The sequence below is a fragment of the Zonotrichia albicollis genome, chromosome 2, assembly GCF_047830755.1.
Source record: "Zonotrichia albicollis isolate bZonAlb1 chromosome 2, bZonAlb1.hap1, whole genome shotgun sequence".
NCBI lineage: Eukaryota > Metazoa > Chordata > Aves > Passeriformes > Passerellidae > Zonotrichia > Zonotrichia albicollis.
This window is the reverse complement of record NC_133820.1, coordinates 4731975-4747689: the sequence shown is the minus strand read 5'-3', so window position 1 is coordinate 4747689 and position 15715 is coordinate 4731975. Positions and strand designations below refer to the sequence as shown.

Here is a 15715-nt window from a genome sequence, read left to right as displayed (position 1 = left end):
GGAAAACAGAACATGTAAACTATTTTCAGAACAGTAGGCTTAGAAGCTTGGAGAAATCTGAGATCACTACCTTATTAAAAAAAAACCCTAATAAAAACATACATATTGTATATGATATGATATGATATGATATGATATAATATAATATAATATAATATAATATAATATAATATAATATAATATAATATAATATAATATAATATAATATAATATAATATAATATAATATACATGTTTTATATAAAACATAAAATATGAATAAATAAAAAGTACATATGTTTATATAGCATATTCATATATACCTATACACACACACACACACACATATATATATATATATATATATATATATATATATATATATATATATGAAGAATTCTGAGGGTTATTGTTGTGTGGTTGCTTGTAAACAGCTTCAGTTCTGATCTGTTGTTAATGTCACCAGAGCTGTGGTGTCCCTGGAGAATTCAGTTTTCTGCCTGGCTTGATGCTCTAGATCAGCCTACAGGGGTTTTATTCAGAGGTCTCAGATGGTTATGAGGTGTGCTTGTTTAATTTCTGTAGATTGGTCTACTGACATCTTAGAGTTATTAGTGGTTATTTTTAAATTCTTAGGTGAGCAGTTCCTTGAATTTGGGGTTTAGTGCTCTAAGCTGTGTCTGTGCTAAACTACTTACTTGTATAATTGTATTTGTTATTCTGCTGCTGCTTCTCAGTCAACAACTCCCCATTTTCTTTACTTTCAAAACCTTGCAATTCTAACGCCTTTTTCAATGCATCTGATGAAATTAAGTGATTCTGTAGTTAAATTTGACAGTGTAGGAATCACATTTCCATTTTTGAGCATGGAAATGGCCTGAGACCAGAAATCAGAGTATTCTCCAGAGTGGCATTGGTGGGGTATGTGCATATGCAAGTGTACTTGATAAAAGTTGTCAGCATTAGTGCTGAGAGTCAGTGTCCCAAAGAGGAAATAAATAGCTGTTGTGAGATTGTAATTTTGAATTTCTTCTGTTTGTCACACAATTTACATGCCAGAATTCATAAGATGGGTGTGTAACACGGGAGTGGACTGAAGCTGTAGACAGTGGAAGTTTTGAGGCAATATTCCTGCTGGAACCATCTTTCCCATTTGTTTGTTTCTGTGACCTTGCTGCCTGTGTGTTTCACCAGGGTAAACATTTCTCCCTCTTGGATTAAAAAACAGATTTGGGTTGGTATTTCTCCTTGCAGCTGGAGTAGTTTTAAGGCAGACCAACTCTCTTGTGTAGCTGTGTAAGAGGCAGCAGGGCAGCAATGTTGCTTTGTGCTGCCTCAGCATTCCTGGCCCATGGTTGTGGTACTGACAGGGCCCTAAATTCAGGGTCCTGCTTTTAGTTTTTTATTTCTCTGTGGGGGAAAAAAAAGAAATATGCATATATGAGACTTGTGTTTTATTGAGGAATGGGCAACTAAAAATTTAAGTATTCTGTGCATCACTTTAGAAAATTTTTAGTTAGATCTTTTGACTTAATCTTTTCAAATGTCTTCTTTTAATGTGTAATTTTTAAGTAGATCATGACGTTTTTTTCTTTTGAGAGGATTCTGCACCTGTCAAGCTAATAGTTCCAATTAAAATAAATTACAAAAAGTGAGGCAGTGTGCAAAAGTTTACCTCTTCTCTGATTTGCTGGAGAAATGAACAAGACATCCCTGTGTTCAGTGGCCTGCAAATCCCATGTGCGTGTCTTGCCAGCAAATCCTCTGCAAACACAGCCACAGGTGTCAGTCGTGCTGCCCTTCAGCATTGTCTCTAGTAAACCCCTTCTCGTGGTTATTTCATGGAAAAGCTGATCAATGCCGTTTCTGCTTTAGCACAGCACAGGTGCTAAAATGGGCAAAACCAGGCTTGTGAACATCTCGTGGAAAAGCTCTTATAGGTCGTGCTTTATGTGTGTAGTTATCCTGTGGTTCTCACTTTCTGCTGTTCCTAAATTATTGCTAATTAAAGACCCAGATGCCCAAGCACTCTGTATTATTTTTTTTTCCTGGCTGATAGCAAATACAGTTTTATGTTAGCTCTGAGCAGCCAGGATGATAGATCCTTGGATACGTGTGCTGATGGATGGAATCAGTGTCTGCACTGTGAATAACACTGTTTCTTTCTTCAGATCTTGCATCTGGCAATTTTTTGTTCAATTTGTAACATACAAAGCAGCTTGTCTGGAATTTGGCCTTTTCCTCTTTTGAGATCAAATAATTTAAGCTTCAGAAAGAAGCATTCTCATGACATGTCTTGTGGTTCCTACAGGTGTTAATAGTGTCTGGATCAGTGTGCTGAGGGCATTAAAGCAATATCCTTCCTTGGATTTGAGATAGTTATTAAGGAAGAGAGAGCAAAAGCAGTTCCTGCAAAGCGTGGGCACAACAGCCGTGCAACTAAAATTCATAGGATGAACTGCAGAGATTTTGCATGTGCTTTTTGCTATTAATTTGTTTGTCAAACACTCTAATTAGCTAACTAGAGCTAAATACTATCAGGGCTGTTGGTATTGATGAATGCACTTGGCTCCAGCAGGATTCATTGTAAGTTAAACCCATGACTTTGATTTCTGTATTTTGAGAGTGACCTGTAGTGGAGTTAATGACAATGTTGGAGGCTCTGGGATTTGAGCAGTGCTGTGTGGTTAAGCCATACACTGAATTAGTCTCTTCTTTGTAGAGCCCCTGCTCATCAAGCTAGACTTGTAATTGCTGCTTTGGCAAAGTGGAGAGCAGGGAAACAGCGTGTTGGCATAAGGCATTATGTTTTGATTTACAGGTGAGTTTGAAAATAATGTTTTTAAGCTTTGAGGGCCTATCCCTGTTATGTGAGTGGACACAGGGAGGCAAAATTAATGCTTTTGGAATGCACATACAGTGATGCTTCCAGGCTGTAATAATTCATACAGCTGCTAAAATAAATATTTCTGTTCAATATTTGAGCTTGGCATAAGTACTCTTCTATGTCAAGGCAAGTCAATTGTGTTGTGATTTGCATATTAGATAATATTTATCTTTCTGAAATATTTGGTATTTTTAGTTTGTATTGCAATAACAATTTGAAACTACCTCATTGCTTGGTGTTTTGGCAGTATGACTGCATTTACCTTTCCCATTCAAATGAGTGCATGATTTCAGTAGAATAGTGGGGACACATTCCCATAAATATCATTTGTGGGAACAAATCACCCACCTTAGGTCCAGGAGGTACATGAGGATTAGCTGGTGTTCCCTGCCAGGGGAAATTTGGGCTCACCCCATTCCTCATGGGCACCTGATGGTGCTCCAGGTTCTCCAGCTGCCCCAAGGTGCACCATCCATAAAAGCTTGCAAGCTTTTCATGAGTTTGGGTTTGGGTTTTGTTTGGCTGAGGAGGGAAGCTGGGAAGGAGGGGGAAGTAATATGGCTTCTTTTTTTTCCTCAGTACTACTGTAACATAGACATGCACCCTTACATCCCTTTTTTCCTAATTCTGAAAAATGTTGAAGTTTTACTGATCTTGTTCTCCAGCCCTCCCTTGTGTTTTGTTCGTGCAACTTCACATCAGTCTTCTCTTCTGACTTCATTTTTTGAAAAGCAACCTGAGGCATGCAAATCCTGTGAGTGTAATAAAATACAAGAGGTGTTAACTAATATACAAAATATACCTACCCAAGGTGCTCAGTACTTGTGAGTGTGCAATATTTTGGATTTGACAAACCAATAATTTTAAAGGAGAATGAGACTCACATAAGTGGACAAAAAATTCCAAACAGGTGTTTCCCATACCATAGTCACATTTTAAGACATTTTTGTGTGTGTTTTTAAAAAAATCCTGTTCAAGTTTGCACAGATTTTTGGTTTTTATACAAGTTTTCTAGAACAATGAATATGTAGTGGTATTGCACCATGCCTGAAGTGTGGAGGAATCAGCATGATTTGTTCATTTTCTATTCTAACTTCAAGTTAAATTGGAAGGAGGTGAATGCCCTGAAGACAATAAATGTGCTAATGTGCAGCAGCTCTGTGGCAGGTGGAACATGGTAGTTAAACACAAATTGGTTTTCAAAGGTGTGACACTTCAGGTTGGTTCTTGAATTTAGTTCCTGGAGTCAGTGCTTATGGTGCATGTAAATAAACAAAAACCCCACTAAAAACAACATGAAAGAAAAGTTTCAAGCCATTATGAAATAGTAATGAAATCATAATGAGTGGAGCAGGAGAGCTTAATTCAGAACATGTAAAGACCTAACGTTTACTGCTCTTCAAAATATTCTATAAATTTTAAGTAAATGTTATGACAATAACATTTACTTAGATAACAAGGGTTGGCTGCACTGAATTTGTATCCTTTGCTATTGAAAACATTCAACAGGATGGAAGAAAAACTTCAATGTAAATATAATATGGATGCCTTCTTACATGCCATGGTTTGTAGGCAGTGAGGGTAGGGCAAAGTGTTCAGATTGCTTGTGGACATTATAATTCTATATTTTTTGAATAAGGATATTTATTTTATTTCTCTTACCATATCACTGCCCTCCTTTCTTCTTCTCTCCTTGTGTGGTGGTATTGTAAATTTGTCATGAACACAGTTTTCTTTCTGTGAAAAAAAAGACTTAATCCATGGTAGTTGCTACCTTCTGTGGACAAAAATAAGTTGCATAAAAAACCAAACCCACAAACAAACCCTTTTATATTAATGTATCAGGTGCTTACAAGTATCTGCTGTCCTGCACTGATAAGATAAATTAGCATTCCTGCTTAGCTCTCCACATGCTTAATTTCCTTTAAAAATGTACACAAAGGAATTTTGAAAGGCATTTTGTGTGGTTGAAAGTTTTAAAGGATGGTTATGATTTGAGTTTGTGGGAAGTAAAATTAGATGTAGACTAAAATTCCAATTCATAGCAATTGCCTAATGACTGGTAAGTCTAAACCAGGCCAATTTTATTTGACTTTTCCAGACAACTGCTCTTTCTGGCTCTCAGAGCAAACTTACCAATTTTCAGATAAAATCAATTCTGTTAGCCACAGTCAAAGGTAGTGGCTAAAATTAGAGTTAGCTTGCAGCCCTAGCTATGAACAGACTGCTGTCTGTCCATAATTACTCTAAGAGGATTGTGCCAACTTTAATAACAGTTTATTTTGTTGAAGTATGTGATTTTTACAATTTTTTAAATAACACATTTGGGTTCTGTTTGTTGAATTTTTTTTTTAGGTTTCCCTTGGGTTGTTGGGATGGAGACTTGGAAATGTCTTGAGTTACAATGTAGTACCTCCAAGGTAGAATGTCCTAAGCATTGATACACTAATGAAAGCATCATGCTAATGTTGCAGTTATTTCCTTTCCCTGTATTTTGTACTCCATTTGTATGGATTCCTTTGCACTCCACTGTTTAAAAGGGAAATAATGAGTTGGCTTATTGGGTAATCTCATCAGAAAGTGCAGCCCTGAAGTTTGCAAAGGTCATGCTTGTCACTGAGCTGGGTAGGGGCAGAAATTTCTTAGCTGTCATGGAGGGCGTGTAGTAAATGACATTTTAGTAATATATGGACACACATCCATATAAAAAACCAAGAGTTGCATAGTCTACAGGTAAAAATGATGCTTCCCCTCCAAAACCAGAGTTCTTAAGGAATCAGATATTGTCATTATAACTGAATAAAGAAAGTGACATACTTGTGGGGCAGACTGCAAAAGGAAGACATTGATTTGAAGTGGTATGGTGTGGAAAATACATAGAAAGTGACAAAATAAGTGAATGGGGTAGAAAGAGTCTCCTGAAAATCCACCTTTGTCATACCTGGCTCTGTTAGTTCCTTTGGTTTTTAGGAAGAGTTTGAATTGTATTATGGGGGAAAAATCATTATTGTAAAAACTGTAGAATTGGCTAAAGAGGAGAGACACATTTGTTGAGATATGTTTATTTTCATGGGATGTGGCAAGCTTTTTACTTATCACAAAGTGCAGCATTTTCTCTTCAAGAGGTGCCTTTGGAGGAAAAATGAAACTGAGCAAGTTTTGCTTAAACATGAGTACCAGAAGTATGTCCTTAGTTCAGGATGTTAAGTAACTTTTAATAAGTAGCCAGAAAGAAAAGAATGGGCAGTGTTGTGGCAGAACCTAAAGAGAGCATTACACTAATGTATTCCACCACTGGTTTTGGAGCAGAATGATAGGCACCATTCCTCCCCAGATATTCTCTTTCTCTACTAGAGCAGACATTAAAGGACTGTCAATTGTAAATTTAAACAAACAAACACAAAAAAAACCCAGAGCAAAACAAAAAGTGGATGCAACATCCCTGGAAGTGGCCATGGCCAGGCTGGATGGGGCTTGGAGCAACCTGGTCTAGTGAAAGGTGTCCCTGCCCAGGGCAGGGGGCTGGAGCTGCCTGACCATTAAGGTCCCTTCCAACCCAAACCATTCTATGGTTCTATGAGCTTAGATAAGAGCTAAGGTAATAAAATTGTCAAAGAATGAAGTGGTCACTGAAAGAACCATTTGGTTTGGGTTTTTTGTGCTGTTTGGTTTTGGTTGGCTGGTTGGTTTGGGGAGGGCTTTTGTTGATTTGTCTTCTGTTTTTTGGCCAGTTGTTAGTTTGACACAACAATAATTGTTGACTCCAGTGAGGCTGTTGGTGGGTGTTAGAGCTGCAGGGAAGGTTGGTGTGGGGGTTGGTGTTTGTGAGCAGATCAGCCATGGCCGCACGCGGGCCCGACTGCAACGGTCACTTCCTGCACGCTGGGGCTGCACCTGTGCCCCAGCAGGCAGCCCCTCTGCTCTGAGGAGAGCTCTGCTCTGCTCTCCTGCTCTGCTCTCCTGCTCTGCTCAGCCCCCTGCTTTGCCAACTGCTTGCTTTGCTACACCATTGATGTCCAGGCTCTTCCAATAAAGCAAACGGATTATCTCCAGTGCACTCCAAAAGTAAGTGTGCAGGAGTGAAGTTTACTGAAGGTCTGTGAAGCATGAATGTGTGCCTCAGAGGTCTCAGTGGGACACATTAGTGAGGAGAAAACCAGGTATTAGGAAAACCTATTCAGCACATGCAGTTGTCTCCCTGTAGTAGGGAGCACCTTCTCCCTCTCTTCTTGCAATCTTTTTCAAGTGTAGATCACTCATGTTAAATATATAGCTGGGAACATCTTGTGTTAAGTAGAGATATGAACCTGAACAGAAGAAGAGGTCAAGCGTGGAAATAAATTCCAGTCAGTACTGGATGATTGAGAAGTCCCTTTTCTCTCACTCCCTCTTGTTTGTAGAGGGGGTGCTTGAATTCACTTGAGAAATGAGGAGAAGAAAAGTACAGCTATGGTATTTTTAAAGAAAAAAAAAAAAAAGAAAAAAGCAACTTACTCTTTAAATTCACATTAGCACCTGGAAGTGGGTGGCTCAACCCTATAATCATCTGCATCATACTATCTTTTCCTGATCAGAATATAGAGTAATAAATTTTGTGATGGACACATCATGCTTGAATTTATATAAAAATCTTCTTGCTGTTTAGGACATGAGTTTTTGAGTGGCAAACAAACTATTTGAAATGGTTTAATAGAGCCTCATAGTTAGTCCACTTACTTCTGTGGACCACTTTTGGAAAAGAAGATTGATTTCTCCATAGACCAGAGCCTCTTCTCCGTTCTCCAGTGTACTTTGTGGTCGCAGCGGCAAGCGCGTTCTGGTTATCACTGAGTGCTTCAAAGATGCAACGTGGGTGTGACGTGCCCCTTTGAAAAACCATAGCTCTGCAAATAAGCTTTCTTTAGCCATATTGTGTACATGCTTGAAGGGATTAGTAATAGATTTTTGGGTTTTTTTCTTGCAAGTCATTGGAAAGCAAAAGACTAAATCTATTTTGATTTCACTCGGGATAGATTAATGGGTGTCAAATGTTACACAATACTTGACATATCCACTGCTGCTAAGTTGGCCGTGGCAAAGGGATTACCCGATAATGAATCACCAAGCTCTTTAGCCGTTTAAAGGGAATCGTGCCACTTCCTTGCCCTGCCAGGGCTCCCTTCCCTGCCTGGGACCGTGCTGAGACAGTGCGGGTTCGCGTGTGGAAAACTCCACGCAGATGTGCGAGGCTTGACAGCTTTGTGTTCAGCTTCTACCTTGCTAATTGTTTTCGTGGGATTATTTGGATTGTGTGGAAAGCTTTTTCCAAATCCCCTTTATTACTGATGTTATTGTTGCCAGCAGGAATAAGATTAAAGGTGCTTAAGTCTGTAGAGTTGTTTCTAATTTGTACGTGTCATTTCAGTGGCATTTGAACAGAACTCTGTCTCTTCCCCTCCCTGATCCCCTGTGGTACTGTGCTTGAGTTAGGGCTGAGAAGCCAAGCTATTGGAAGAAAATTCATTTTGTTCCCTAATTATTATGCTGGCACTCGGGAGATAATTTTTCCCTTCATGCACTGCCAATTAATATGCAAATGAGCTGATAAATATTTATACCGTGATTTAAATTATGCAGGGAGCGCTTTCAGTGTACTCTGCAAATGAATTGTTCATGGACTTCAAAGTGCTGGCTGCTGTGCTAACGAGAGGAGATTTGCATAAGGCCCTAATCAGGCGCATACTGATTAAGCTTCATTATGGAAACTGCCAGCTGCAATCTTTGTTTCTATTTTATTACAAAAAGGGGAACTTTTCACGCTTCAGTCGCCTTGACAATGTCAGACACAGCTAGTAGGAGAGACTAAAACTCCACACAGCAACTGAAGTTTCCCTGTTCAGTTGAAGATTGCTATGGTGTAACTGAAGTTGTATTTCTCCCCCCACCTCCCCACTCCCTTTCATGTTCAGTGAGAGCAGTAGTGTAGATTTGATAGAAATTGCCATTCTCCCGTTCCTTGGACTATCTGAACCTGTAGAGGATACCACAGCAATGCTGGACTGCAGCGACTACGTTCTAGGTGGGTACCAGCTCAGCTCTTTCTTGTGGACACCGAGGCTGGGAGATTGCCTATGCAGAGGCTTCATCACATATGCAGAAGGTATTTGTGGGGCTGCACTGGCTGCACTCAGCAGTGCATCGGCAGCAATAGCTGCCTGCTAGGTGCATGGCTCGCTCTGTACCAGGGAAATACATCCTTTGCTTGGTTTGTTCGTTCCTTTGGTTGTTTGCCTTCTTTTCCCTGGCTCCAGGAGAATTTGTTTCCTTTGCACAGACTTGGATGATATTAATACAGACCTTTTGCTTTTAGGATTTCAGTCTGAGAAGCATTTGCCTTCTAACAAACACTGGGCTTGACTTGCATATCTGTGTGTTATGCATTTTAAAGCATTAAAATGAATGAGAGGGAGCCTAAGTGTTGAAGGAATTTAGTAACTGTATTGAGCCATTCCACAACAGAATGTATGTTATGTCTGTGTGTTTTTAATATAGCAAGGTTCTTCGTGTGTAATAGAAAATAAGGGGGAGTGCACAGTGGTTGCCATTGATACCGTTGCAAGCTGTGCTTAAGGTTACTGGGATAATATATTTCCTGCACTGAGATTCCATCAGGACTGCAGAGCAGACATGCCATAATTCCTTCTTCGTGTCTTTTAAAGTTATTTATAGTAATGGATCATCTCAATTTTACAATAGGCTTTATTTATTTTCAAGGCTTTTCCCCCCGAAGCTCAATGTGTGTGTATATATATATATATATATATATATATATATATATATATATATATTATTATTCTTTTCATTCCATCATATAAGTTCATGTAAGAACTTATATCTCTAAGTAAAAGAATATTTTTTAATGGTAAATTTTAAAGCAGACATTTGAGTATGTTTGTTTCTGAATACGATGTGGTTTTTGAAAATGAGTTTCTAAATAATTCTTGTCCTGTTTTCACTCACATTAAACTTGGTTTTTCCCATGCACATAAATGAATCATTGTTGCTGGTGCAAATGGAATATTAGGCAGTTCCACTTTAATAGGTGAAAGGAAACAGTTAATAGTTGATACCATGTTAAGATTTTCTTTGCTTTGCCAGCTGTGTGCAGTCTTTATAACGCTTCAGGTTGGTCCGGTGTGCACTGCTTCTGTCCCCTGAATGCCTTTGGAAATGTTCCTGAGGGTGTGTGAAAGGCTGGCACAGCACTGCCTGGCGACACCTCAGCCCTGCTAGCAGAGCAGCAGCATGGAATGGATTCACTCCTGAGAGTTTGATTTCAGTCATGCACCTGCTGCTTTCGATCCTTCCTTCCGGGGAGTTTGTTTTTAGATAATGTTGGCAGAAGTTGTAGCCCAGGGCCTTTATTTAAAACCCAAGGAAGATCTAAAGGAAGAAAAAAAGGTGAAGGCATTAAGGCTTGGGGTTTTTTTAGCCCACTTCATTTGTTTATTCTTTTAAGTTTGAAGCAGAAATGGCACGAGCACATATAAACCAAGTAGCCTTTTTATTCGACACAGAATGAATCGGTGGTTGAGTATCCCGCGGACACGAGCCTGTTTTGCTGGTAGCAGTTTTGTGCTTCAGATGGATGTCATACCATTTGCAATGGAAATAGCTGCATTGTTCTTGATGCTTTACATGCAGAAGGCCCACAGATTGAACAAGAAATAGTCAGCTGGTGAAATAATGGATGCTATCCTTCGCTTGAACCTGAGCACTACCAGAAAGATGTTTCTTCTTCCAACTTGCTGCTTTTTTCTATAGCAATGTTTGAGGTCTTTGTTAAGGATGGATCTTTACAATAAAATATTCTTCATTTAGACAGGCTTTTGGTAGTTAAGTAAACTTTGTGTATGACTAGTAGTATAAAACCTATTCTAGAAGGATGTATTTTGCAGCATAGCCTGACAGAAAAACGTGTCCTGGCTTGCTTTTTGGAAAGAGGTCTGTACAGTTATAACTCTGTGGGACTGAGCAAACTTGCTCATCATGTAGGAAGGCTTCTTGTGTGAGCTTCCTCACACAGAACAGTGACTGTCCTGCTTGTGTTCTGTGCACAGGACAGCTGTGTCCCTCCTCTGGGTTTAGTTTGTTTTGCTTATTCTATCATTAGTAGCCTGCACCTTGGCTCTAATATTTTAATTCCTGCTACAAACTGGCAACAGGAGGGCGGGCCTCTCTTGTTTTTCTACCATGAACTTTGTGAAGTGGTTCAGCAAATGGATTCTATGTTTCTGAGAGACAACTTTCTCAACCTGTGCTCTTCCCTTTTGTGGTCAGGTGTATTTTGGGTTCAAGCTATTCTTCTGCTCTGGGCTTAAAAATTACATCCTATGTCCAGCAGCCTCCTGAATTAGCCTGGTTTCCACAACCAAATGTATTTGACTTGTAACAACTCTTTGCTCATTTTCCTGCTGGATAAGGACTCTTCATATTTACTTCCAAAGCAAAGGACTCCCATTCAGTGTTCTCTAAAGTGAAATTTCAGTAGCCATCTGTGTGTAAAGGAATGAAGTAATGCTGCTTATCAAATGCATGTTGCCTGTAATCACTCTAAACAAGTGTGCTGTTGCCACAACAATTAACTCCATTTAAGATATATACAATGTCTAGATAGAAACACAGATCTGTCAGCAGAGAGGGCCAAGTCCAGAGCAGACATTTCTGTATAGTCAGTGGAACCCATGTTCTGTTTCTAGAGTGTGAATCATGCTATCCAAATGTGGAAAATGACAAAATAAGGAGCCTGGAAGCAATAGGTTCTGTACCTGCAACCTTAGCAGAACACTTGTTTTTCAAGACTCTGAATTTGTAGCTTGGATGTGCTAAGGAGAGGTTGTGAAACACAGGGCAAAACTTGCTGAAGTGTGGGCCAGCAGCACTCAGCTGCAAAGTTTCTCCTCATTCCCTCCCCCTTTCCAAAAGCAGTTTAACACATCTGCCTTTATACTAAGGGTAACCCTGATAGTCCAGATCTCTTGTACATGTGGCTGAACATGTGAAAGATGTAAGAATAGGCATAGGAACTTTCTGAGAAGAGTTGAGGCTCTGGAGATGTTGTGTTAGCTTGTCAGGGGGGGTTTTGTGGTTGTTACAGTCCTGGATTTTCACGACTCTCTTGGGTTCAACTGCCACAGTTGTTCATGTGGAAAATTATATTAGTTTTAAAAATATTGATCAAAGAATCACAGAATGATTTGGTTTGGGAGGGACCTTAAAGATTATCCAGTTTCAACCCTCAACCCCCCTGCCAAGGGCAGGGATACCTTGCTCTAGATCAGGTTGCTCAGAACCCATCCAAACTGGCCTTGAAAACTTTCAGGGTGGGACATCCACCACATCTCTGGGCAACCTGTCCCAGTGGCTCACCACCCTCCCAGTAAGAATTTCTTACTAATATCCAGTTCAAACTTGCCCTCTTTCAGTTTAAAGCCATTCTCCCCTCACCACATGCCCTTCTAAAAATTGCCTCTCCAGCTCTCTTGCAGGCTTCTTTAGGTACTGGGAGGCTGCTGTGAAGCCTTCATGGAGTCTTCTCCAGGCTCCACAGCCCCAGCTCCCTCAGCCTTTCCCCATGGCTGAGGTGCTGCCGCCCTCAGACCCCCTTGGTGGCCTCTGAACTCGCTCCAGCAGGTCCCTGTCCTTGCTGTGCCCTGTGGTAGCAGGTGGTGGCACATGGCAGTGGTTCATCTTCTCATTTCCAGCTTTCATGGACTCCCAGGCAGTCTGGCCATTCTTCTTGGAGCTGTCTGGGGGAAAGATGCAGCACAGTTAATGCTGCTCCTGTATTCTTCTTCAGCCTGGTGGTATTTTGGAAATCACTGCTTTGATGAAAGTACATGACAGAGGTAACCTTTTAAGCACCTAGCAAGAGAATATCCTGGAGTAAAGGGTTCATTTTAAGCTCATTGAAGTTGCTTTTAGCTCATTATGGGAATGGAAGAGTGTGCTCAAGGATTTGCTTACACTTCTTTTTATGAGCTGTTCTGTCTTGAGATTCTTTTTGTAATTTTGGTTTGTGATAATGTGGCACACTGGGGTCGGTGGCAAGGAATGAGGAGGTAATAAGCTGGCAAGCTGATGCTGTACACAGAACATCTGTATAGATTCCTATATAAGGAAACTATATTCTCTGTCTGCCATCTGGAGAGGCCCTCTGCATTGCACTGTATTCAGCTGACAGGCTTTGAAACCAGGAACAGACTTTTCAATGCATTCATCCACAGGGAGAAAGAAGAGGAATTATTTTATGTTTGTATGGTTTTGCCTGAATATATAGGAAATATAAAATAACTTAATGTCAGTGACATTCCAGTAAAATAGAAATGCAGTATTAGGAAAATGGCATCCATTTAATTATAATGACTGAATTTCCTTTCTTTTGTTGGGGTGGGGCAGGGGGAGCAAACACAAGAATAATGTAGGCCATGATAGTCAGACATAATGTTTTTGAATCTTGGTGTAATCATTGTTCCTTCTACCCCCCCTCCTTTTTTTTCTTCTATGACTTTCATTGTATTGAAAATTAAGTTTCTACCTATCATTGCCCTCCAGCATGCTGTCTTTTATTCCCTTAATACCATGTTTTCACATATGGGAATAATGTCATAGAAAATTTTGAAATAATATTTATCTGGAAGATTCAGTATTGTGTTCTGATTTTGCTTGTTCTTTTTTTTTTGTGTTATAAATCTGAATAAGGGTAAAGTACATAGCAAATTTCTTCTGTTCTGTATTTCCCTTGAACAAAAAGGTATGAACAGATTTGGGGATTTTTTGCTGTATTGTTTTATCTTTCTTTCTGTTTTAATGCAGACTCAAGAATGAACAATCCGTCAGAAACCAGTAAACCATCGATGGAGAGTGGGGACGGGAACACAGGTAGGAAATGATCAATTGGTGCAGATGTGTTCTGGTGGAATTGAATGGATATTAAAAGCAAAATTTCTTTACCTATTTAGTGGGATTTTAAAAACCCACAAAGCCAAACAAATAAAAAGCTACACCCTTTGATTTCAGATTCCTGGGAATGCTTTTGTCATTAACCCTACTGCATACAGGGCTTTATTCATACCTATTTTATTGGAGCACCATCCACGCTTTTTATATAAGATTTCCCTTCCCCATTTTTTTAATCTGTAATGTTTCTGGTACTACCAAAGCTCTGGTGGCACTAGCTCTCCATAAATAGTCTCATTTTTTCCTGGCAGAGCATACCTTTGGCACTTCCAACTTCATGGTTTATTTTTGGGTTGAAATTTTCCCTGGCAGATGTGGGCCACTGCCTGATCCTGTTTCCATTTTAGATTTCATTCAAGCTGTCACAACAGTTCTCAAGAACAAGTCAAATGGAGAAAGCATAATATATCAATTTTTTTTTTTTTTTAGTTTTAGTCAGCTTTTCTGTAATTTCTTAGCGTGTTAGAAAAGAACCTTGAAATTTGGTGGGGAAGAACAGATTTTGTGTCAGGGCCACTCTTAAGATGTGACCAATTCTAAGCCATTGAAGAAGCTCATTGAGCCACTATAACTTAACCATGCTATCTCATGCTTTAGTTCCTTTCTGGAGGTAATGTAATGCTCATTCTGAGTGTAAGAGAAATGACAGTTCTGAATGGAAAGTAAGTGGTTTAGCCTAGCTCAGAATCTTTTCTCAGCTCAGAATAGCATTTGGGAAGAGAAAATTCTGATGAGAGGGAACTTGTTGCTTTGAGAGAAGTCTGGTTACCTTGTATGAGGAAAACAAGTTTTCTTCTTCATGGTTTGATAATAAGAGTTTTATTTTAAACTCTGGAGTTGTGGTGAAGTTGACATTATTTAATTTTCTTTTTCTGAGAGGTTGGATTTTTATGCCAATGTATGGGTTCAGTGAAAAGGAATTCTTCCTGCTTAATAATGTGTGTTTTGTTGCTGGCATCTCAGATTTTATAATTGTCATTGTATTTTAATGGGAGTGGTATCAATTTTTTTTCTTCACAGAAGTGTTTTATTATGTATTTAAGAGTCTAAGATTATATAAAACATTATTTCAAAAACATATGGGCCATAAATATTTCATGATCATAAACAGCATCAAGGGAACAATGGTTTTAAATATCCCTGTGGACTCCTTGTAGCTGGGGGTTGTGTGTAAACTTCTGAAAAAATTCAGATTTCCTCCCCTGTGTGGCCAAAGTTCCCTGCATGTGCTTTCTCCAGAGTGCATTCCCAACACATTTCTTTTAGTGCAACTTTAGCAGTTTCACCTCAAGTGAGCTGGTAAGGAGGAGAATTTGTTTTATTCAAAGGCAATCAGTCAGTTATCACAGGAGCATTGCATTTGCTTCAGCAGATGCTGAATTCTAAACAATTCTGCTCTCTTAGGCAAATATTTCATCATTGTGAAGGTGGGGGTCATGACATGAAATGGATGGATTGTAAAGCTGCATGTGTAGATCCTTTCATGTTAAAAGGGATACAATGACTGTATTTTTTTTATACTCTAATATTATGTTAAAGTTCATTATTACAGAAGTTTGACTCTGACTGGTGTTTAAAACTTTTGGAATTTTGCTTCTTTAGTTTAAATGTTTCCCGTCTTTCCTTCCAGTTTTGTATCCTGATTTTTAAATTACATGAGCTAAAGTAATCTAGAATTTTTGAGGACTCTCTGTTCTGCAGTCATTGCTTTGTTTTAAAACACAGTGCTCCTAAACCCCTAGAGATAGTGATTGATGGCATTTGTGATGTTCTTTGGGAGCTCAAGCATCAGTTGTATTAGTCAACTTGGCAGATGTTAGGCTCTGAAAGGAATACTCAGAGAATGTAATTT

The 15715-nt window shown here is 39.3% G+C and overlaps 1 protein-coding gene across 8 annotated transcripts in view; it reads left to right on the top strand.

The window, feature by feature from the left end:
* Positions 1-15715, top strand: part of POU2F1 (POU class 2 homeobox 1) — a 112491-nt gene that overhangs the window by 46361 nt on the left and 50415 nt on the right. For 2 of the 8 annotated variants that reach the window (XM_014269847.3, XM_014269845.3), the window contains exons 1-2: positions 8516-8923; positions 13720-13785. In XM_014269847.3, the coding sequence (XP_014125322.1) occupies positions 8806-8923; positions 13720-13785 (184 nt within the window). In that variant the 5' untranslated portion in view covers positions 8516-8805. Of the gene's footprint in view, positions 1-8514; positions 8924-13719; positions 13786-15715 lie in introns of those variants that run through there. The other 6 variants (XM_074531882.1, XM_014269846.3, XM_014269850.3 and 3 more) reach the window with 4 other exon arrangements.